The 25,153-nt window shown below is 41.6% G+C and overlaps 1 protein-coding gene across 4 annotated transcripts in view; it reads left to right on the top strand.

Annotated features, from left to right (window-relative positions):
- The window catches only part of LOC310677064 (uncharacterized protein), a 546,359-nt gene that overhangs the window by 223,208 nt on the left and 297,998 nt on the right, over positions 1-25,153 (top strand). For all 4 annotated transcript variants that reach the window (XM_083439368.1, XM_083439366.1, XM_083439369.1 and 1 more), the window contains one exon: positions 22,408-22,449. In XM_083439368.1, coding sequence (XP_083295494.1) covers positions 22,408-22,449 — 42 coding nt within the window. The remainder of the gene's footprint in view (positions 1-22,407; positions 22,450-25,153) is intronic.

The following is a 25,153-nucleotide window of genomic DNA, read 5'->3' as shown; positions in this document are numbered from 1 at the left end:
AAAATCTGAAAAAATGAAAGAACGATCAGATGGAAACAAATCTAAGTCTTTGCATTTCCAAAAATGTGTCTTATACAGAACAATTGCTGTTTATTTCTCATTTTAAGGATCTTGCTATGATGATTGCTAGAGCTTGCTGCCGTGTCAGGTATTACTTATTGAGCTGAATAAAATCTGATACCTTGGATTTAGCAAAAGACACCCGTAGAGTGTTTAGCCAAATGCAGTCAGTAATGAAGAATGATAAGGCTGGCTAACCAACCATTCTTTGCTGGCAGAAGTTTAAACTCTATCAGCCACTGCAAGCTAAAAAAAGATTTACAAAGGGGGTAAAGGGAGTTGCTGGGAACTTCCATGCAATATAATCAGCCCGAGACTGCAATACTTCTGCACAATTACTGATTTGCCCTGCTATACTTAGTTAATCCTTTCCTTATGACCCAGTATGATATCACACACCTAGGAGGGCAAACGCCACAGCAACAGTCAGGATTGGCACAGAAAACTGACTGTGAAATGATGATGGTGATGATGATGATGATGATGATGATGATGGAAGGTAGATGACTGAACAGAGCTTAGCTATTATCTCCAGTAGATAACTGGAGATAACTCAATTGTGTGTCTTTCTAAAAACCCTCAGAGCCTTGTAAATCAAGAGTGCGGAACCTCAGATATGGAGGCCTACTTTGACACGTCAGGCTGCTATATCTTGTCCTTTGTATCTTGAATCAGTCAGTCCAATTCCTGGCTGATATCTCCATCAGGGTGGATCTTGCTGAAAGGATATCAACCACTGATGCAGATCAAATGGGGAAATCCCACCATGACACCAAGATTTTGGGGGTGGGGCACCCACATACCCACAGACTAAGGATCGAATCCATTGCCTTTTTCTGCCAAAGTTGTGATGGTTGCTATGAGGAGGGCAACCCCCCCCCCCCTTCAACAGGCCTAGTATGTCTGCAGGCAAATTCCTCCTTGGCCCCAAATATGGTAACTGAATAAAGAAAGGCCATATGTATGCATGGCCCACTTGCCTCTGGGCAGCCACAACATACAGTGTGGGTAGGTGGGAAGACTGCTGTCATGAGCCAGGAGTCAGCTTTGCCTGCTGAACAGCAGCCTGAAGGGAAAGAAGGTGGAGTGACTCCACCTGCAGCTGATCAGCCTTCAGAGACACAAACGAGAAGGCACTGATGAGAACCAGCTGGGTTCAGACTTCTTAAGCAGAGCTTCCAGCAGCAGTCAGGTGCTGGCAGCAAGGCTAGTAGTTCCTGGCCCTACCTTGCTGCTCATCTTGACCCGTGATCATCGGTTTTCCTAGTCCCCGGACTGTCTGACCATGTGGATTGCTGTTCACCTGACCCTAGGACTGGACCTGGATTTGGACACTGACCAGGCAAGTCCACCTCAGAGACTCTTCTGGTTGGTTGGCCTCCCACTCCACTGAGCTCTGTACTTTGTTGCACAGCAATGAGACTGTTAGAACCACTTCCTGACTGTGTTGTCTGTTGGAAGCATAGCTGGCTTTTATGCCCAGCTGGCAGACCCCACAAAAGACTGGCCCTTTTGGTGGGCTCCCCATTTTGATGCAGCCAGCCATGGCTGATGGTGATGTCGGCTGGCCACACGCACTGCTTGCTTCTCCTCTCTCATCCCCTGGCAACTATGCCAGGTCACAATTGCTGCCACCGTCTGAGTTATGGTAAGCAATCTTTGCACTGTTCCTAGGGCCCTTTGCACATTCCTTCTGCAGCACTGGGGCTGCTTGCAAAGGGCGGGTGGTGGAGCGTGGGAACAGCATGAATAGGAAGCAGCCAGGGCTGACTGTGTGTGGGTTTCCCCTCAGATTGGTCTTCATTAATCACACATACCCCTTTGCTTTGAAAAAGGATTCAACAAATAGATAGATAAAGCTATCAGTGGCTATGGGCTGCAATGGCTATGTTCTGCCTCCACTTTCAGTGTGCCTCCAAATAACATTTGTTGCAAATCGTAAGTGGGGAGAGGGCTATTGTACTTGGATCCTACTTGTGGACTTGGCCACAGGATGCTGGGTTAGGTGGGCCTGATCCAGCACTGGATCCATGCGAAAGCAGCTCCTGCATTTCTCGGAGGGCATGTTATAGAGGCTCAGAACTCCATGGTGATGTGGCACAAGGAAACTGCAGATGGATTCATGAGTGCCAGGTGAAGTCTGTGAGTTTCTTGAAATCTTGAGTTTTAGAGATCAGAGATGTTATACTGGCATGTGGGTGCAGTGATTTTCCTTTCCCCACAAAAATAAATAGGCAAAGATTCCAGTCTGGCATCCATCTTAGATACTTTTTTCCAGCTTTAGGTAGATAATGTTCTCTGTGATTAGTAGGCAACATATGCTACCAGTATATTCTGATGATCTAAAATTAAATTAAACCCTATCATAGCTAACATTAGATGAATTTAATTTCAGTTAATTTGGATATACTGGTGTCATCATGCTAGCTGCTCATATTCTAATATGTATTTTACTTATGAATGGTACTATGCCCTTTTTACAGTGATATTAACTTCACAGTCTATTAATTTCCTTTATGATGAATATTGCATGTGCCCAATAATTCCAAACCTTTAGACTTTCTTGGAAAATACTGGCAGTCCTTGCCTCACATCTTTAAGATATATTCTAGCAACAACTTAATTTGTGAAAATAATAATTGTATTGAAAGAAGTACTTTAGCTGATGTCTCTGGCATTGTACAATGTGATGTACAAGGAGATTATCCTAGAGAGGCAATCCAATGTAATTTACTTAGGAGTAAGTTCCTCTGAAGTGATTGAGAATTGTTGTTGTTTAGTCATTTAGTCGTGTCCGACTCTTCGTGACCCCATGGATCAGAGCACGCCAGGCACTCCTGTCTTCCACTGCCTCCTGCAGTTTGTCAAACTCATGTTGGTAGCTTCAAGAACACTGTCCAACCATCTCGTCCTCTTATCGTCCCCTTCTCCTTGTGCCCTCAGTCTTTCCCAACATCAGGGTCTTTTCCAGGGAGTCTTCTCTTCTCATAAGGTGGCCAAAGTATTGGAGACTCAGATTCAGGATTTATGTGTAAACATAAAAAGGCTGTGTAAAAATAAAAATGCTTGTGCTGTGACCACAATTGTATTTGCACTTAACTGGGTGGCAGCCCCATTGAAATGGAGAAAAAATAGATACTATTATCCTAGAGAGGCAATCCAATGTAATTTACTTAGGAGTAAGTTCCTCTGAAGTGATTGAGAATTGTTGTTGTTTAGTCATTTAGTCGTGTCCGACTCTTCGTGACCCCATGGATCAGAGCACGCCAGGCACTCCTGTCTTCCACTGCCTCCTGCAGTTTGTCAAACTCATGTTGGTAGCTTCAAGAACACTGTCCAACCATCTCGTCCTCTGTCGTCCCCTTCTCCTTGTGCCCTCAGTCTTTCCCAACATCAGGGTCTTTTCCAGGGAGTCTTCTCTTCTCATGAGGTGGCCAAAGTATTGGAGACTCAGATTCAGGATTTATGTGTAAACATAAAAAGGCTGTGTAAAAATAAAAATGCTTGTGCTGTGACCACAATTGTATTTGCACTTAACTGGGTGGCAGCCCCATTGAAATGGAGAAAAAATAGATACTACGTATGTATGTATGTATGTATGTATGTACGTTTGTTTCCTAGTCTGAATCAGTACGATTAAATTCCCATTCCTCCACACTGTTTTCCTGGTAAAACTGTTACAACAAAGCTTTTATTTTCTTTTTGGCCCATGAAGTAAAATATCCTAGTGGAACTTTGGAACAGCAGACAGTTTTAGCTAGAAAATGGGGGAAGGATTAACCTCCCACATCATGACTGTAATCCAGATTACAGCTCCCTCTGTTTGCTGTTGTGGATTTCTCTTCTCCTCTAGTTTGGCCTTTAAATGAAAGAAATGTCATTAACTGGACCTAGTGTTTCTACAAATGAAAGAAAAACATTTTTAAAATAATACACATCCCCAAATAGAAAGATGAAAGACTGAAGGCAGAATTAACACTGGAAGATGCAAGCAGATCTGCCCCAGAAAATGACAGACCTGTGCTCAGGTTCTCCCTCTGCCTTTTGGAATTCCCTCTGTTTGAATGCACCATTTCTGTTGACTTTTCAATGCCTAGGACCATCCTTTTTCAACAAGACTTTTAAGTTGAGATCTTTCCCAGTCTCTATTTGTATTTGAATTTCTTGCAAGGTGTTTTTCTTTTTTTAGATTGTTTTATTACTTGTTGCCACCCTGAGCTGCTTTGGAAGAAAGGTTAGAATAAATAATAATTTAATAATAATTCAACAAATATATCTTGACATCATTATACAGCTGTGAGTTTACTGCCCCACCACCAGCAGCTAATAAATATATTGTGGAGTGTGGGTAGAGAAAGGCCAATAGCTTACTGCTGGAGCACATGCCTTTTGTATAGAAAGGTCCCACATTCAATTCCTGGCATCTCTAGGGAGGCTTAAGAAAGTCTGCTGAAACTCTGGACAGTTGCTATCAGTCAGTGCAGACATTGCTAATCTAGGACGATGGATATTCTGACGACACACAGCTCTACTACTTCTTTACATCTACAGGTGGGCAGTGGATGTTTGTCTTGCCTCGGTAATGGAGAGGATGAGAGCCAACAAATTGAAACTCCATCCAGATAAGATTGAGACACTCAAGTAGGACCCTGGCAGAGAAACATGCTCGACTGGCATGTTCTCTCCCTCCTGGTCAATCGTTTGGGCGCTTCAGAAGCTTTCTTCAGCCCAAACATCACAGCGACCGACGCCAACAGACATCGGCACACTTAGGGATCCGCAGAGTTTGTGCAGTTGCGTAACAGACCTCAGCCACTCAGCATTTCAGCTAATCTACTTTATTTACATATAAACACATATGGAGCACTGCAACATGGCTCTCTCTCTCTCTAGCATCAGACAGCAAAGAGAAAGAACAAAAGACAAAAGTCCCACTTCATGGAACACAGTAACACAAACATCCTGTCTCCGTCACTTCCCACTCTGTGGAGTCAAAACATATACAGTGGTACCTCGGGTTGCATACGCTTCAAGTTACATATGCTTCAGGTTACAGACTCCGCTAACCCAGAAATAGTACCTCGGGTTAAGAACTTTGCTTCAGGATGAGAACAGAAATCGTGCTCCGGCGGCACGGCGGGAGGCTGGGCTGGGAGGCTGCCTACTCTTGATGCTGTTACGCTCTCTGAAGGAGTAGGCAGCTTGGAGGTACTTCTGCATCCATTGAGGCTCAGGTGGCCTCAGTGATGCAGACTGCCTTCCATCAGCTTCATCTGGTGGCCCAGGTGTGCCCATAACGACCGTTGTTTGTGCTCTGGTAATCTCTAAATTAGCTTACTGAGATGTGTTACATGGAGGACTGCCTCTGAAGATGGTTTGGATACTTAAGCTAGTGCAGAATTCAGCGGCCAGGTTGCTCACTGGGGCAGGACAGTTTGAACATACTACAGCAATCCTGGTCTGACTGCAGTGGCTGCCAATTAGTTTTGAGAGTTGGTTTTGACCTACCTGGACCCTAAGATCATCTGAGGCCTTCTTTGTGTGCCTCTTTCATGGGAGGTCTGGAGGGTGGTAACACGAGAACGGGCCTCTTCTGCAGTGGCTCCCCATTTGTGGAATGCTCTCTCCGGGGAGGGTCACCTGCCGCCTTCATTACACACCTTTAGTCACCAGGCAAAAACGTTCCTCTTCAACCCGGCCTTTGGCTGACTGACATCTGATGCCTTTTCAAATGTGTTGTGGGAGGAGGATCTTTGGTTTCTTTTTGTTCTTTTTCTTATTGGTTTTCTATATTTTATGTTGTGAACTGCCCTGAGATCTATGGATTTAGGGAGGTATACAAATCTAATCAATCAACCAATCTACCATTTTCAGCAGCAGACCCATGATTTTTTATCATTTAGCTCTTTCTCCCTCCAATGAGTCTTAAATAAGTAAGTTAAGGGATACATTTTTTATTGCATTTTGTCTTTAAAAACAGAACATTCCAAGAATCGATGTAAACAAAATTTATGTATGTATATATGCATATATATGCGCGCGCGCACACACACACACACACACACACACACACAGAGGCTGTGGCTGTGGCTGCTTTTTCCAAATTATCTTTCTTGAAATTGGATGCATCAGAGCCCAAGGGTGAAGCTTTAAACACTAAAGCAGAAACTTTTCCAGTGATCTTGATCTTACTCTACTATCTACTTGTATGTGTGTTTTGGAATACAGAACAGCAAGTAGTAAATACAATTGCAGTGCGTTTCAGATAAGTCTGTTCTTTCACAAGTGATTTGTAGTCCCTAGCGGATATTAAGAAACTTGAGAAAATGATGAGCTTTTGAAAGACTGAATAACTTTAAAGGATAAAAAGATCTAGCTACCGGTATTTCCCCCCTCTGGTTCATGTTATTCTTGCATGTGTTCCTCTCCCTCCATTGAAATATATAGGTATTGCATAATAACAAATCAATCAGAAAACCAATAGATATCTATCGCTCTCATACAATGTAACTCTAACTATAGATTCAGAGTTTATAAACCCTGCAGAGGCCACTGGAGTTAAGTCACTCCCGAAGGGGCAAAACAAATATGCTTTTCCCTTTCCGTATTGTCACTATGGGGAAATGTTATCTCAGTATCAGTCTTGGCCTTCATCTCTGAGTGCAAAGGAGCCCACCTCCTTGTGAAGGAAAACCCACCTTCCTAGAGAGATGGAACAGCGGAAGAAGCTGAGCTTAGCTGCCTGGGCCTAGTGCAGTAGTAGATTGATCCATGAAGAAATGACTCCAACACCAAGGTTCTAAAACCAAAGTTTGCAGTATCAGAACCATATAATGATCTTCCTATGTTTGATAACAATCTAACTCAGGGTTGGAGAACCTGGTGCCTTTCAGATGATGTTGGACCTCAAATCCCATCAGCCTCAGTCAGCATGGCCAATGATCAGGAAATCTGGAAGATACCATGTTGGCTACCTGTGAGCCTCCAGAAGACTGTTGCTTCATATGAGGGAGGAGGAATCATATAGTATGTATTTTATGTCAGTGGTAAATACACAGGTTGTCTTTTATTTGTATGCAGCCCACTGAGACATGTTCACTTAGAGAAGCTTTTCTTCATTTATTTCCACCACCTGTGACGCTGACTTTAACAGGACACAAGACCCAATTCTATACATGAATTTGTACAGTCCAAAGCAACACACACTCTGAATTTGTTGCCAAACTGTCAAGTACTCAACATTATGACACACTAGTGGTCAAGCTCTGTAAAATACTTAATGTTATTGCATGTTAGCTGTCCAAGTGGAACAAATATCAAACGTTGAGGTAAAAAACAACATACATCAAATACTGGCATGAAGTATATACGACTCTGCAATGTGCAGGGGGGGAAAGTTATGAGTGGAATTTAAGGACTGAGCATAATTTAAGGCAACAAATTTATTTTATATTTGACTCAAAATGAATCATCCCTACCAAAGGACTTCATGGTAATAATTGCCCCTATGAATTTTTTCAACACCTTCTAAAGAATTCAAACCTTCCTTTCAGGGGCTTATGCAGAACAGAAGCATTTGAGGTGATTTTCAAATGTTTCTTTAATATATTGGGTTTAATTTTCTTCTTTCTCTGAATCTCACGGTCTCATGGCAATTGAATCTTCATAGATGGAACAGGATGAAAAATTGTACTAATATCATAGTTTAAAATCTCTCTAAAACACTTAAAGGCATAAATAATGGAAGAAATGGCTGATGACAGGAAGTGATACAAAGTACAGTTCTGGGCTTCTGCAGTTTGGTTTGTGTGGAGGTTGACCACATTTAACAGACCACTTTATTGCTTTTTATTAAAAAGGTCTTACCAAATTTATATCCATGAAATGACTGCACAGCTCTTCACAGATCTCAGCTCAGATTGGGATATCATTGTGTAATATTATTATTATTTATTGAACTTATACACCGCCCTACACCTGGAGGTCTCAGGGCTGCTCACAGAACAAAATCAAAATACAAAACCACAAAAATATATAATCAAAATAAAAACAACAACCCAATAAGCCCCTACCCAAAAAACAACCCCCCCCAAAACCCCACATACAAATAGATACTTTGTTCCATGGGGATTTAACAAATTAAGTCCAGTCTCCTGCTCTGTGTGTGTGTTTGTGTCAGGTAAAACACTGGATAAAAAGAGCTCCTTCTAAGATCCAAGTAACACACATTACATTTAATGCATGTATCTTTATATTATATTCTAGTCTTTATTGAATAGCTTCTGTTCTGCTTGCCCAGCACAAAGGCAAAATATCAGCATAGCTGTAGAAAAGCCAAACCAGTTTGGCTTTTAATTTTCTCCCCAAGCCTTCCATCTTCCCCCCATGACATTGAGCAAGGGCTGCTGAACTGCCAGTGCAACTATTTATTGCTGTTCCATATATGTCACTGCCCTGATGCCAGTGCCATGTGTAGCCATCAGTCAAACTGAACTACTACCTACCATGTTTAATTTACTGTTGCTGAAGCAAATCCATTTGTGGGGTTCTATAGCATAGAATGTCCCCCCACTCCCAGAAGATTAATTCTGATCTGCATGCTGCTCGTGGGCATCATGTCACTCTTTCCTCCCTGTATTCATTTTAACGCTTAGCAAATATAAGCCTTTTATTTTCTTTCCTCCCCATCGCCTTTATGTGATTTTACACTGCGTCGTGCTGATTTGCTTTGTGATCATTCGCTTTTAGTGTTTTCCTGTGTAATAGTCCAAGGGATTCTTCCCATCCCCATTTGTGCCTGTGCAGAACCTGTGGGAAGACGGGGTGATTAAGCCTCAAAAGCCAGGCCATTGCAAACAGACTCTCAGCACACCTGGTGACTGCGCTGAGAAGCAGCATGCCTCGCCTCTTGGCAAAGGGCCCTTCACAGACACATTGCGGTGAACCTGTTAGAACATAAAATTGAGTTTGCTCACTGGCATCTGGTTCAATTTATATTCCATGAAGGAGATCCAGGAGGAGGATAAATGCTTACAAAACTGGTTGCTTGTAAGGAAGATAATGCATGGTACAAAGGTTGCTAACTTAGTGTAATGCCAGCTCAATCAAACAGAGCTGAGGATATTCCTGTCTGCGCTAACTGACATGTCCCTGCTGAAGAGAGAAATCTTTGGTTTTATTTTAAAGCAGTTAACCTAATCCTCCTTTTTAATACCCATAACCTGCTGCTATCTGGGAAGTTAGCCAAACAGAAGACTCATAAATGCTCACTTTATGCAAGTAGATACTTGGAAAAGGAAAGCAGTTGATATGTGTTGCCTCTGCTCAAACCATGCTAATATTAATTAAGGATTACAGAAATTACTGTTCTTTATATACTGATGTCACTGAAATGGAAAACTTATTTATAAGTACCTTTTCCCATGCATGGCAGCTACATAAAATAAAATAAAATCCTATGCATATAGCTGGAGGAACATGAGTATCTCATTGCTGGATGTTAACTTGAGTGAGCCCCCCCCCCGCCGCCCACTTGCCATGCATTGCAATAATCATAAGAATACATTTGGGGGTTGCATTAACACAAACAAAGGCAAGCACCACTAGTATTTTATCAGGGGCTAAAATGTGATTAAGATATGTAAGTAAGCACATGGCTGCTTAGCATTGACTGAAAGCTTAGATCATGCCCACTAAGTGTCATATAATGCTAGCTCTACCAGGAAACAAAGTGTGTGGTGGATTGGGATCCGCGGTGAAGTGAGTCTGCACTCACCCACCCAGCCACCCACTGCTGCCATCTGCCATCCACCACTCCCACTGCCTAGGAGTGCTGGCACCACTGCAAGCCTTTCTCTGCTGCTGGTCACTGACTAGGAGTGCTGTGGTCGATGCTTTACTGCAGTGGGGAAAATGTACCATCACTGCCTTGCCACATTGCTGCCTTGGGGAGCGTTGTTTTGAAAATCAGTGGGAAACATTGTCATGCCATGGCAAAGCAACAGCGGCAGTTTTCTCCTACATAATTGATTCTGGCACCATCTGAGATCTCAGTCTGCAATGATGCACTCCTTGGAGGGATGTCCACATCCTTCTTCAGAATGAGACTCTCTGTGATGAGATCTGGAATGGTGCTGGACTCAGCTGTCGTCTCTTTGCTGTGGTGGAAAAAGCTGTTTAAATGTCCTTCTACACTTGCCTAGAGGAAGAGCTGATCAGACAAGTCAGTGGGGAGGAGAAAGAGGAAATGGCGTGAGTGTGTGTCCATCACAGGTGGCACAATATTTTGGTCACCTCCTTTATTGTGGCGGCCGTGTCATACAAGCAGATTTTCAATGAGAGCATATGAGGAAAATTATATTAATTCCCGATGAGATGGTAGATGTTAAATCCTATCGATTCATTGTTAAACAAAAACATGCAACTGCTCACACAAACATGGCTTCACTTTTGTTGGCACAGGTTTCTTGGACAGTTGTAAGTTCTGGTGGGAATGAAGTCAATTTGTAATCTCTTGTCCTTTACATTTTCAAAACCTGCTGGCAGACAGACGTTTATTTATTTTTTTATTTCCTCCAAAGAATAAAGCCGTAGAATATGACCGTGTTTACTCAAGCTTCTCTACCTTGGTCTCTCAGTTGGGCTGGAACAGAGACATTTCCCCTCTCTTTTGTAGAGGAAAAAAGCTTGACAGAACAATCCTATGCATGACCACTCAGAAGAAAGCCCTGCTGAGTTCAACTGGACTTACTCCCAGGGAAGTGAATACAGGAATACTGCCTTAATCAGATTGTCCTCTGCTGTTGTAAGCAGGGCTGCAGTTAGAATGTAAGAAGCGTCTGCTGAATCATAGCCTTACCCTTCCTGAATTGGTCTAGGTCTCTTTTAAAGCCATCCAAGTTGGGGGCCATCACTGCCTCTTGGGAGAGGGATTCCATGGTTTAACTATGTGAGGTGTGTAGAAGTACTTTGTTTTCAGTTCCGAGTCTTCCAATGTTCAGCCTCACTGGGTGTCCCCAAATTCTAGTAGTATGAGAGATGGAGAAAATATTTTCTTTCTCCATGCGATGCCTAATTTTATACTGTATTGTGTGTGTCCCCTTTCTTGCCTTTTTGATAAACTTAAAAGCCTCCGAGATTGTAATCTTTCCTCATAGGGGAGTTGCTCCATCCCCTTAATCACTTTGTTTGGAGTTAGGTTATTTTAAACTTTGGACCATTCTTCACTTACGTAAAAACCCTGCTGCATAGGGGATTGTCATCCTGCTCATTCTGCCAAGTGAGACTTTGAGCATATACGTTGAAGTTGTGCCTTGTTGCCGGACAGACCCTGCCTTTAGGCAGAGTGATTTCGGGTGGTACAAAGGAGGGGCAAATGGCTAATTATTCAATGAAGCATTGCATTTTTATTTTATTTTTGCTGCCAGGAAAGGGAAAAATGCACTTGTGGAATTTTCTGTCTTAGGTGCCCAAATAGGTTCCTGTGTTGGGTACTACCCACCTTGACTTGGGAAGGGAGGAATAATTTGCTCTTTTGCCTCAGGCAGCAAACTGTTTTGGACTTTTCATGCCCTGACGGCACTGAGAGTAAGCTGGTATAGATCTACTGGTATTAATTAATTCTCTCTCCGCCACTGGGTACGCCACTGGGTTCCTTCGCCACTGGGTACCCAGCCCTAAGACTCCCACTTTAAATCTAGGGCAAAGTTCTGATGACTCAGGTGAAGGCCACTATTCTTTCAATGGAACATTTATGCCCGGCTGATTGTCTGGAATTCACTTTCCTCTGCAGTTAATGGAAAGTAACAACCAAAGCTGCATTGCTGCACTCTCTAAATGCATAGGAATGAAACTGGTCGAGTATATTCCTAGCATTAGCCAGGATTTTGCCTGTTTGTAGAGTCCAGACAAATTTATAGATTAAAATTGAAAGAATATTTTCAGCTTGAGGTCTGACACTGTGCTTTCATTTAATGGGCTTAAAATGTAAAATCCCCTTTTAGTACAAGAAAACACAACAAGCAAACAAAAAGACCTGGAACTCCATGCTTACAATATTAGAATTTCAGCCCTGAAATTGAGCAGTGCTTTCACGAATGAGTTGGCAAAATAATCTCCCGTTTGGCATTTTCTTTCCCATTAATATAGTGCAGCCAGGTTTAGTGTTGGCTGGTGGCCAGAGGTTACCACTGAAAAGTAGGTATTGAGCAGTGTGATTAATGAAGGTACAGTCACTCACCTGACATAGACTGTGCTTCATTTCCTCAGAGTTCAGAGCAGGTAAATTACTCAGAGCTCTGAGCCTAAAAGCTCTTAAAATACCTTGTTTAGTGGTATGTTTGAAGCCAGAATCATTCATCATTTTCATGTTTTTATCAACAAGATTAATTAAATGTCCCCTGAGATTACTTGCATGCTTGTAGCTGGTCTATCTTTAGAAAATGAATGGCCGTGCCTGGGGTTTATCTTCAATTCTGTAGAGTTTCGCTCAAATATTTCATCCAATTAACAAGTTAAATTGATTTCTCTGACAATAAAAATAGCAAACATGGGCTTGTTATTGCTGAGCACATGGAATGTTAGAATCATTTGTCATCCTTGTTCTAACCCTGGTATCTGCTGACCTGCTTCTGGCGTTGCCTTAAGACCAATGTTGTCGACCAACAACCAGCTCATTACTTGGTTTCCTTTGAGCAACTAAATGCAACGCTTAATAGCCAGAAGCCACTATCTTAGATATCTTTCTAATACGTGGCAGCCACAGCAGGAGCTCTGTGTATGTCTCAAAATGCCCATGGAGTTTTGGAATAGGACTATAATGACAGATTTACAAACACAATCACTTTAATCCTATAGAAGCGAGAGCACTGTCCGGAAACTAAGATGTGCAGTTCTTGTTTTGTATTTGTGCGTGGTTTTTTGTGTGTGGCTGTTCCAGTTTGGCAGAAAGAATGGAAAAGGAAGAAGAACTGATTATCAACTTTTTAAAAGTCAGTATATATATATATATATATATATATCTGGAGTGAGAAATTGTATATCAACAAGTGTCATCCACGTGCTATAACTTAACAAATATGTTTCTGGCACGATTTCTTCCTCCTCTGATGTCAAACTCTGCTTAAATAGCAAAGCCCGCCCCTGCCTCATGCTGTTAGTTATTATTACCAACAATGTCAATCCAAAAAATACATGTTCAGTTTACCATCACTTTCCAGAAAATAGATAGCTAATTCTCTTACTCTAATTCATACAAGATGCCTAGTAGGCTTAGCTCGAAAGAATACTCAAAGTTTTATGGTGCTTTTGTTTTGTTCTTGTATTTTAATATTGTATTGTGTCTTTTTGTGATCCACCCAAGAACATGCATTTTGGGGGGACCTATATACATACAGTAAACAAACAAAGTGGCAGAATTATGAGCTGACAGGCAATCAATTTGGTTTGGCAGAAAACACAGCAAGGAGCCCAAACCTGCCTCACAAGCAGCTTCAACTCTGGTGTAGCATAGCGGCTAAGAGACTGAATCAGGAATTTCCAGCTCAGAGTTAACTTCTGCTATGAACCCAGTGGGACAGTTAGGTCATTTTGGAGTCTGGTCTTAATGATGTAATTTGGTGGTTGGGAGGTCTCTCTCTATGGTAATGCATATTACATCACTTCAAAATGAGGTAAGCCAGATCATCTGTGTTTAGGTTCTGTCACGCTCATTCTGTTGAGTGGAGCCCTGGACTTCTGGCCCATTGTCCTGCCCTGAAGTGTGAGGGCCTGGGCCTTGCCCCCTAGACGAGCTGGTAACACTTTTGCAGAGGGAGCAGGCCCTGCAGTCCCCACCACAGCAGTATATTATATTGTTTTCCAGCTGGGGATAATCAAAGGGAATGAATCTCAAAAGAGAGCAAGGGCTTCAAACCAAAACTTAAATTTCACTTGAACACATTTGAATAAATCCGCTAGTGTGGCACAATGGCTAGAATCAGTGGTCTAGATCTGGAAAACCCAAGTTCAGATTCCTGATGAGCTAGGATGGCATTGGGCACATCAACATTCTTACAATCTAACCTGCCCAGGGCTGTTGTTAAGTAGCACTGTGTTGCGTAGAGAAACTGAGACAGACATGTAACATATAAAAATGAGAAGAAACCTCCCTAAGTAATTCTATATGCTTTCATATTTCCTAGAGTCCTTAAATTGCCAAGATTTATGCAAAAAAGATTCGCTAAGGAGGAATAATAATGAAAATAAAAAGAGGAATAAGGAATATTCCTTTTCAGCAAGTGTCTTTCTTTTCTACAGCAGTTGGAGCAGTTTGCTGAGAGCAGGACCACCTGCAGTTTACTTCAAAGTAGGAAATGCTAGCAAAGTCCATGGAGTCTTAAGACTTTGAAGCTTTTGAAAATGTATTTGGGAGTAGCTCTCAGATGTTGTCCATTCCAGTATAAATCAGCTCTTAGGGCCAGATTTAACATCTGTAGGACTTTTAATGACAACTCAGGTGAAGCCCACACAAACACACACTTTAGATTTATACCAGTGAAGTATCTGCCTGCAGGTGATGGTGGTGAGGGGGGTGGCAAGCTTAGCGGCAGGTTTCAAATAAATGCAAATTCTGTTTTATTAAATGGCCAGAGCTTCTCTATGTCTGATTAAACCAACTTTATTCCCAGGCACCAGTACAGCCAAATACAAAGAGAAACAACTGAAAATGCCAATTTCATCTCTCAGTGGGTATTTTGGATGAGAGTGTTTTCATTCATATTAATTAAATTAAATTTTCAAATATTTGAAAAGGCTTTGCTACCATTAAACCAGTTCCAGTGTTTATATCGGCTGTACTACTGGAGAGCATAAAAAATGCCAAATGTCATCTAGACCTATATTTATAGAATAAATACCTCCCAGAATTTGGCTGTATTGAAGTCTTGCTTTCATTCTTTTTCTTAGTTCCCAATGCACCTACTATTTGACTAACTATTAAATACTGGGGTGTATTTTGGTAGGTTTACTGTTGGGATAGATTGCTGATCACTAAATAAGCAAATATAAATGCTGGTTGCTAGGGTTGCTAGCGGCTGGACAGCTGGAACTGTGTAGTTAACCCCCACAAGACAGGGAACAGCACTATGCCAGTTCAGTGCTCTGTTTAACACTGCACACATTGTTGTGTTAAATAAATGCTAAATAGGAGCCAGGTAGTGGTGGCATAGATTAGCTGGTTTGTTCATTTGGGATCACACAGTGGGATGACATGGGTGACATCCAGCAGAATATCTGCCAATAATTTGCAGACCTTCTATGAGAGCTTCAGTTATGGCTCAAATCTGTTTCTGATTGTGACAATACTGTAATAGGAATCTGCTAATTAGTTGTAGCTTTTTTTCACGCTTTCTTTTTTGCTTGAATATATTGCAAGCTTGCCAAAGTACTGAATTGGGAGATGCTTTGTTTTGAGCTACTAAGCTCAGCTTTTGGACTAATTGCCATTAACATTTTTATTTCATTCATATATATAAGAATCTCAGTGAAGGTTATGAAGGATGGGGCATATTTTTTCAGTCTAAAAGAGCAACCTTAGCACTGTCTGTTTTCTCCTCTAAATGAGAGAGTTGGCAGTTATGCAGCCCATGACTTATAAACCTTTCCCAGTCAAGTATTGAAACAAATGAGATTGCTCCAGACCATGAGACCTATGGATGACATCTTTTGTCTCAGTCATATTCACAATTGTGTGTGAAGCAGATCGTTGCTACCAGGTAATGGCAAGAGGGGAGTTGAGTTTGGCCTATGGAGCCCACTGGGCCAGGCTGCTGCTAGGTAAAATAAACAGAACCGACAACAGATCTTGCATATATAACTCTGCTGTGGAACTGATATTGAAGGGTACTACTGTAGAAAAGAAATATTGGCAGTTTAATGGGAAAGTATGTCATACTTAAGTTGTGAAGATCATTGTTATAGGAAGAGAAATCGGGCACTAGAATAACTGACCTTTTAAAAAAGGTTGATAATTTCATAATGGATGTTTCAGGCTATTAGCTTTGTGATAGTTAGAAACTGAGCCATTATGTTCACAGACAATATAGAGGATGATGCTGTTGAGAAATAATAACAGAAATAATAATAATAATAATAATTAATAATAATAATAATAATAATAAATAAAAAATAAAAAATAAAAAAATAAAAGTAGTAGTAGTAGTAGTAGTAGTAAAAAAATATTATTTATATGCCACCCATTTGACTGGCTTGCCCCAGCCACTTTGGACAGCTCCCAACAAAAAATAAAAGCACAATGCAACATTGCACACTAAAGTTCCCTGAACAGGGCTGCCTTCAGATGTATTTTAAAAATCACATAGCTGTTTATCTGTTTGACATCTGTCGGGAGGGTGTTCCACAGGGCAGGTGCAATTACCAAAAAGGCCCTCTGCCTGGTTCCCTGTAACTTCACTTCGCACAGTGAGGGAGGAACCAGAAGGCCCTCCAAGCTGGATCTCAGTGTCTGAGCTGGAAGATGGGGGCAGAGACGCTCCTTCAGGTACAGGGCCAAAGCCACTTAGTGCTTTAAAGATCAGCACCAACACTTTGAAATGGTTATCACTATTGTCCCTAGCGGTGCTCTTCCCTAAAATCTAGAACCACTGAAATTCCTTAAAAGGAAGGAGTGGATGCCCATTTTTACCTGTGGTGTTCTACAGAACATGTGAGAGATGCAAATTGATGCAACATGGCACATGCATAGTACAAAGAGCTATAAGCACTACATGGCTCTGCATGGTGTTTACATACAGTATGCGAAAGATGGGGGAAAAAGGTATGTGTTTGAATCTCACATGTTGCCTGGAACATCATGCATGTGCACAGGGTATAACAGTTCTTTCCATAATTTGCAGAGTGACCCTGAATGAATGCTGCTGGTGGTAGAGTGATAGCTGCAAGTGTATTTGATCTGACATAGCATGATGCAGTCATATCTTGGTCATGTAGCAGTGAGAAAGGCCCTGCTTTAAAACTTCAGTAGGTGATTTCCAGTGTTAAGAGCCTTTGTCCATTTCAGTTTCTCATTTTTCCAATCTTAAATTTGGTTTGCCCTATTTCTGCATACCTCTGCAAATTTTTCTTTTAAAAGATTCACATGAAAATTTGTACACACATTCATGTGGAACTTTTCCACTTGCTAATTGTGCATTGCACAATATAAAAATATTTGTATGCAGTGTTGCCCCTACATGCATCTTGTAAGCTATTTTCTAAGATAATGCATTTCCCCCCATTATTTTCACTGATGTAACTATTTTTACAGCATTTTTCGCTGATGTCTGTTTTTTTCTGACTGGAGAACTGGAGATGTGTGAATTTAGAAGGAGAGCTGTATTTTGGTTTTCATATTGGTTTGGGAAGCTTTTAGTAGTTTTGCATTCAAATACAAAGTGAATGAATTTCTCCCCCATCCTTAGCTATAAAATATGCAATCACTACTACAGAATTGGACTCAATTGTGTGTAATAATGTAAGCAATTCATATTAGAGTATTGAACAATGGCAATCTGACATGATTCAGCAGCATAGCTTTTAAAAAATTCAACAGCAGTAAGAAGTTATGATATACTTATAGGATTTTCAAGCACTAAATTCATAGCTGATTCATTTTAATTGAAATAGATGATGTTTCATTCCTTGGTCATTTCCTGTTGATTTCATCCACATTAAAGCATTCTGTTTAATGTGCAAGTTAACCCTAAATAAGTTACCCTTTTAATCACTTATAATTGGCTTACATGCCAAAGTTTAGCTTCAGAAAAATGAAAATAAAGGGTGTTGGTGGTCGTGTTGGACTTGATCCCAGGAGTTGTCCAAAATTCTGTTGAATTAAGTTGTTGAGCCATTTAACAAGCACAACTATCAGGATTATTTGCCTTTGTAAATACTTTACATTAGTCAGCAGATGGCATTCAATGTACATTAACTATTTCACCATGTAACAGGAAGCATATGTTTTCCTCCAAGAGACGCTGTTATTTTCTCATTTGCAGTTCTGTGCTAATTTGTGAACTATTTAGTGATAATCAGCCGAGGTGATATTTCATCCCATTCAGTTTGTGTAACAGATTTAATTGACTACACAGTAGTGTAAAATGCAGGTGACGTTTGTTTTAACAGACTGCAGTGATGTGGAAGTGTATGGAAGGTCAGTCATGGACTTTTGGCAGGAAGCTCAGATGCTTTTAGGAAATGTATTGGATGTATTTCCCCTGAGCCTTGAGCAAGAGTGGAGGTAGGATGACATCTCCTGTAATCAAGATTTCAGAAAGCCAAATGCTCACCTAATAGGACTTTAAAATCTATTTCTCGGGGTTAATCTACATTGAATACGAAGTAGAAATGGCACATTTTCTTGTCATAAAGCAGTGACAATCTGCACAGACTGCCCTTTCAATATTTCTGGATGGAAATCCAGCCCTTCTGAACATACTGTTCTCTGGCTTACTTCACATCTATACTCCTGCCCATCTGTCAGAATGGCATAATGCCTACTTCAAAGGTGTTACATTGGCTTCAGTAGGGTTGAATTGCCAATTAAATATGGGATTGAAAGGCAGGAGTGTAGAAAGCTTCATTTTATGCACAAAGAGGATGCTAAGACAGCTTCAGTACAGGAAGTCACGACTGCTGTGACATTGGCCTCAATCCGCAAGCAACTTTCACTGACCACTTCTCTCCCATTGGAATGAATAGTTTTCAAAACTTTCAGTGCACATTCTTCCCTTGTTGGAATGAATAGCTTTTACAGCAGATTTGCTCTTGTGCAAGTCTCACACAAAGTTTCCATGTGACTGCACGTGAAAAAATAATCTCAAAAGCTTTCTGCTGTTCCAAGACCTTAAGGTGGAATGTAAATATATTTCATAAAGTTGTTTAGTAACATCCTTTAAACCTGGAGCGGTGAATAGAAATGCTGCCATCCATGTTGCTGAACTACATCCCTCATCCCTGATCATTGGCCATTCTGTCCAGGGCTGATGGGAGTTGGCGCCCAACACCATCTGATGGGCACCCTGCTTCAAAACACACACACCAGGACATTGAGCAGCACTAGTGACAGACAATTAAAAACAACAGGAAATTAAAATAAAAAGTAAAAATGCGTTGGCGTCCAGTGCAGCCAGCTTAAATGCATTGCTTGGCTGGCTGGGCATGAAAGCAGACAACGCCTGGAAATAAGGGCCTCTGATTGGCCCATTTAAACTACAGGTTTTGGCAGGCAATCACACCCAGCAGACTGGCTGGCCAGGGAAATTGCCAGATAGCCGGCTGGCCACATGAGCTCTGACCTCTCAGGGATGGCGTCTAAGAGCAAGGGGGAGGCAGCCGTCACCCACCTGTAAAAGGGCTGTGAAAAACCCCAATGGCAGTGTTCTGCCTCACTGTCAGAGACCAGGGGTAGGCAACCTAAGGCCCGGGGGCCGGATCCGGCCCAATCACCTTCTAAATTTGGACTGTGGACGGTCTGGGAATCAGCCTGTTTTTACATGAGTAAAATGTGTCCTTTTATTTAAAATGCACCTCTGGGTTATTTTGGGGGCCTGCCTAGTGTTTTTACATGAGTAGAATCTGTGCTTTTATTTTAAATGCATCTCTGGATTATTTGTGGGGTATAGGAATTCGTTCACCCCCCCCCCAAAAAAAAATATAGTCCGGCCCCTCACAAGGTCTGAGGGACAGTGGACCGGCCCACAGCTGAAATAGGTTGCTGACCCCTAAGTAAACCTCTAAATACCAGTGAGGTCTTATCCATACTTGCTCTTCTTCTGCTGCTTTCCCTCATGGAAAACCACTCTTTAGCGCTTAGTCAGAGCAAATGATAATTCAGGTTTCCCCCAGATTGCCATTTGTTCCAGTCTACTGCTGAATCACAAGTTTTCTCTTGGAAAGGAGCAGGGCAAGGGGGAAACTGCTCAACCCCATGCCTAGAAAGCACAGGTCAAATGGAAAACCTCTTGGACCTGGGCTTTCTAGACATGGCACAAGTGGAAGTGTGGAGAAGCTCTGAGTGTGAATCAAACATGAGGAAAGCACTATTGCACTCAGGTGGTGATTGAGGGTTTCCCAAAGGCATGTGGTTGACTGCTGTGAGGACAGGATGGTGGACTAGATGGGTCTTGCCCGCCAGGCTCTTCGTCTCTTCTGATGATGCCAGAATTAGCCATGGTGGGCCATCTGGGACCCTGTTTCTTGCCTGTCCATGCTAGATGCAGACACCATTCCTTCCCTATGTATACCTCAGATGGAAATTTAGAAACAGTTTGCTTGAGCAAACTTGTTTTGTTAAACTGATATTGACAAATACATGAACTATTGGTGCCTTTAATTGCTATTTTCTCAATTATTTAATAAAGTAAGGTTGCCTGTTTACTTTCTTTAAAGGAATGCCTGGAGCATGCTTTGAAAACTCACTTGTCATTCAAAGCTTTGTTTGTAAAAACCCAGCACTTTGATGAATAGATATACATGCTAGTTTTTTATTTTTTAAAAAACAGGTTCATGATCAAACACCTGCAGAGTTTTTATTCCTTCCTATTTTATAATTACCAAATGGGTTATTGTTAAACTTTCATTTCTACACTGGTAATTTGCTACACATTCTTCATTGTGATCAAGAACAATGGTACCTGTTCTTTGTTGATGTGGGGTTTTAAACTGCATGTGGAAACCTGTGAATTTTGTTCATCTCTGATTATGGATCAGTATATCCACAAGAAAGCCCGTGATATTCTGAGAGCTCTAATGCATTACTAAGCCCATTAGTACATAGCCATGGATATGTCATTATAGTATTTGGTTGCCAAATACCCTGAGTTCTGGCATGAAGCTCGTATTATGCATGCATGGAAGCCAGAAGGCTGCCGGTTTTAGTAGCATTCTGGATGGCATGTGGAGAGATAGAAATACTTTTCTTAACAATTCTCTCTTTGAAACAAAGAGGCAGTCCTACTGTAGATATACTAGCTGATGACCTCCTTTCTCCATCCTGTTAATGCTCCTCTGGAGAGGCTCCGCAATGCTATGGCCAAGCAAACCAGGCTGTGGCTGACAAATCATTCCACTGATGGAGATGGCAATTAGACACCTGGAGAGAAGGGCTGCCAAATGACAGATTCACAAATAATGATGACAATCATGATAATGATAATAATAACAGCGAGGAAAATAACCCACTGACACAGTACAAGGCATATGATTTCTGGCCAGAATTATTGCCAGAGCCAAAAGAACATGGCAAGAAAGACAATTTTAATGTAACCTTTTGGTTTTTTTTGCACAGGAATGGTATAAGTGAAGGTCATCAAAATGTACAAAGTGGAAAAAAGAAAAAGAAAAAGTGGAGGCAGACTTCAGAATGACTACTGACAACAATTGCACTTCATTAATGTTATGAAAACAAGTCCTCTGAAATAAATTCATCTCCAGCAGATCATATGTGGTAAGCAGGAGCAGCAAGCATGGAGGAGTGCTGCCACAGACCTGCTGTTCTGGTACCACCATTTCTGCTGCGTGCCAGGATGGTCAGGGGACGAAGCAGGATGGCAGTGAAATTGGGTGGTCCAGGTTCACAAGGGATAGGGGCAGATTGACACCTGCTGGTGTGCACAAACTGCCATCTTGTTGCCTTACCATCCCAGTACCTGGCAGTGATGCTGCTGCCAGGAGGCCCGTTCTCCAGTGACACCCCTACCCCCAGCCGCTCCTGGTAATTCAAGAGTTCATGACAAGTTCCTTGCATGCACACTCTTGTTCATACCAGAAGAGTTCTGTGCAATTTGAAAGGTCAATTTACTCAAGTGTTTTTTTCTCTATAAAAAAAAAAAAATGTCTAGGAGTACTCTCGTTTTCCTACTTGTATTGAAATATTGCCCCTCAATGAGGCCAAACTGAGAGTCACAAAATGTTTAGGGGTATGCTTACCCCTCCTCCCCCCCAGAAAAAAGCACTGAATTTACCAATAGATTGGATTAACCAAAGGCTGACCACAATGCTCATCGTTACAGACGTATGGTACGTGAGTACATTATCTACTGGTAATTCATTTGTCATGATAAAAAGGATCTGTAAGCATACTAATGTAGTTGATAATGATGCTGAAAACAAGCAAGTTTTTCTTATGGTGAAGATGATCATTGTGGTCTGATGCTACCATGGGGAAAAGTAAATACAATGGTAATGAAACTGGTGGTCCTGAGAATTGGCCTCAGCTAAGGTAGCTTGCATACAAAGGTGCAATACAATACAACACTGAGGCTTCTGGAATATATTATTGTTCTCATGTAGCATATCTTCCATTCCTTACAGGACTGCAGATTTCGGCACTGTCCTGAGGAAGACCACCACAAGGTAACTGCTCCCATGGGGCTTTAAAAAAATATTAAATGTTTTATTGTGTTCCAAAACAAACATTGTGTCTCCATTTTCGAGTCATAGTCTTTTTCATGGTTTGTTTACGTTCAGTAAGAAACACTATTGCTATGTGGTTGGGGGAGAAAGAGGGAGGGAGGGAGATGGAGGGTAATGTTATCTCGTTCTATTGCATAGTGTTAGTATAGGGTTCATTTGCATCATGTGGTAGGTCCTTTATTTGTACATTTGTTTTGACATTGCGAGATATTAGGGGGTCCAGAGCTTGATTGGTTGCATTCAGTTGGTTGCAGTGTGGTTTGTATGTATGCGTGTGTGTTGTTGGGTCAGATTAGCTCTATTAATTTATATGCTTTGGTGGAGGATAGGTCATTGTCTTATTGTGCTGTGTGTGTGATAAAGGGGAGCCACAGTGGAGTGAAGGCATCCTCTGTTGCTTCTCCCCGTGCTAGTTTGTTTGTTGGTTAGCTTTTTTAATAGGGCGGTTTTCCATACATTTTGGCACCAGTGTTCTATGTCCACTCCTGATAGGTCCTTCCAGCGTCTAGTTAAGTTTCTGGCTGCTAAATAAGAGAGTTCTGAGCACCTTGTCATGTCATGTGTGTTGTCCTGGAAAACTATATGGCTAGTTCTGGAGTTGCTTCTATTACCTGTTTTGTTATTTTGGATATTTCTTGTAGCACTGACATCCAAAAGGATTGAACTTTGGGACGTTCCCATCACATGTGGAGGTATGAGTCTATAGAGGTGCAGCCTCTCCAGCATTTGGATGAGATCCTTTTATGTATCAGACCAGCTTCTGTGATGTTAGATACCATTTATAGATAAATTTCAGGATAAGTTCTCTTCTTTTGGCTAAGATGGATTTAAATGGTGATTTAGACCATATTTTGACCATCGGATGGGGTTTATTTTGTATCCTAAGTCATGCACCAATTGGTGAGGGAATCTGAAGTGTCTTGGAGTAGTATTTTATAGATTGCAGATAGCACCCCCTTGCCATGTCCCTCTTCATCTCAAAAAGGGCATCGACTAATTTCCCATGGGGCTTTTTGAGATCAGGAAGTGCTGGCAGTTGGGGAGACTGCAGAGTGCAAATAGTTAATGGCAAGAAAACCACAACCATTTCATAACAATAAATTAATTCCAAACCTGCACAGACCAACAATTAAAGTAAATTCTAAAACATTTTGAAAAAGAAGGCAACAAAGGAAAAATCTTTTTCATGGGTGAATAAACCTTCTCAGAAATTGGAGGACAGGTTCTGGCACAGCACTAGTTTTTTCAGCAAACTGCAACAGTTGCCTTTGGTAATTCTTCAGTGAATTCCAAATACACTGCCTTGAGAACTATGAAGTTGGATTATCTTTCAGTTTCCCATGTGTAATCTAGCAGGTTCACGATGACTGCAACATCCTCCTTGCCAGTGACGTTTTACTCTAACATTGGAATTGTTTCTAAGGGTGGTGGTCTGTTCTGCATCGCCAGAATTATAAGGCGAGTGATGCTTGTGCACCGTCTCAGACTTAGCATGAGGAGAGAAGCACTCTATAATTCCAAGTCTGAAACGGGGTCCATGCCAAATCTTTGTTTCTGAAGCGACAGCAGCATGGTTGCTGCTTGCCTATGCTTTGTTCAGCTATGTGGCAGAAGCATTCCTTGAGTTGCAGGTAGTAAAAAACAGAGTTCATTTTCATAGCAGAACTTCAACGATGGATGTGTTTGGGCAGGAGGACATAAGGTTAAATCCAGTAATTACTGGGAATTGGAGAGGGGCATTTTAAGCCAGATGCATCACTGTTGAGCAATTAGGAAAGGACGGAGATATTTTGGTCTCTGACTTATCTTTAATTTCACAGTGGCCAAGAACATAAGTTATGACAGAATGAGAGAAGGACCATCTGGCCTAATTTCTCTGTTTTGTATGTGTGGGGGTGGGGTGTTTCAACTCAAAGCTCATTCCAAAAATAAATATGTATGAAACTTGAGGATTCTTTTCTATACTGTGTTTTCTTCTGCTCTGCCCCCAGTAGTCACATCAATGCATTATATACCCCCCCCAAAAAAAACATGGTACTTGCATTATATATTGTTTTCTAATGCTTGGGTTGTTGTGTCTGAGTTTTTATTAAGACTGCTGGTGGAAAATGTTTCTCTGCCACAGTTCCAGGTCACCCAAACTATGGAAAAATGTATTTCTCTTTCCATGTATTACGTTCTGTGGTGTCCCTTTCCGTGGGGTTTAGAAGATGATTAGACAAACAGAGGGAGAACAAGGTTTTCAATGGCAACTAGCATTGGCAGAATTCGGGCTTTCAAATTTCAGTGGCACCCTGTGCAATCCTAAAATTTGGCACCACCTCCCCCTCACATTCCATTCTACAGCATTGTTGTGGTGCCCCCTGCAGTGTGGAGCCCAGTGCAGCCGCATCAGTCACACTACCCTAAAACTGCCTCTGCTACTAGTCTGCCTCTGTATACCAGCTGCTGGGAATCACAGGTGAAGAGAGTGTTTTTGGCATTTGCTTGTCCCCTGTGAAAATAGGATGCTGGACTAGATAGGTGTTTGGCCTGATTCACAATGGTAAGCATTCTCTCCACTTAAGATTCCCAGCATCTATTTGGTGGCTGCCTCTGACAGAGGAGGGGGAAAATAGCCATTGTGGCTAGTAGCTATTGATAG

Source organism: Podarcis tiliguerta, assembly GCF_965153285.1.
Source record: "Podarcis tiliguerta genome assembly, chromosome: 4".
Lineage (NCBI taxonomy): Eukaryota > Metazoa > Chordata > Lepidosauria > Squamata > Lacertidae > Podarcis > Podarcis tiliguerta.
Note: the sequence above shows the minus strand (reverse complement) of the source record. Positions and strands in the feature narration are given on the sequence as shown.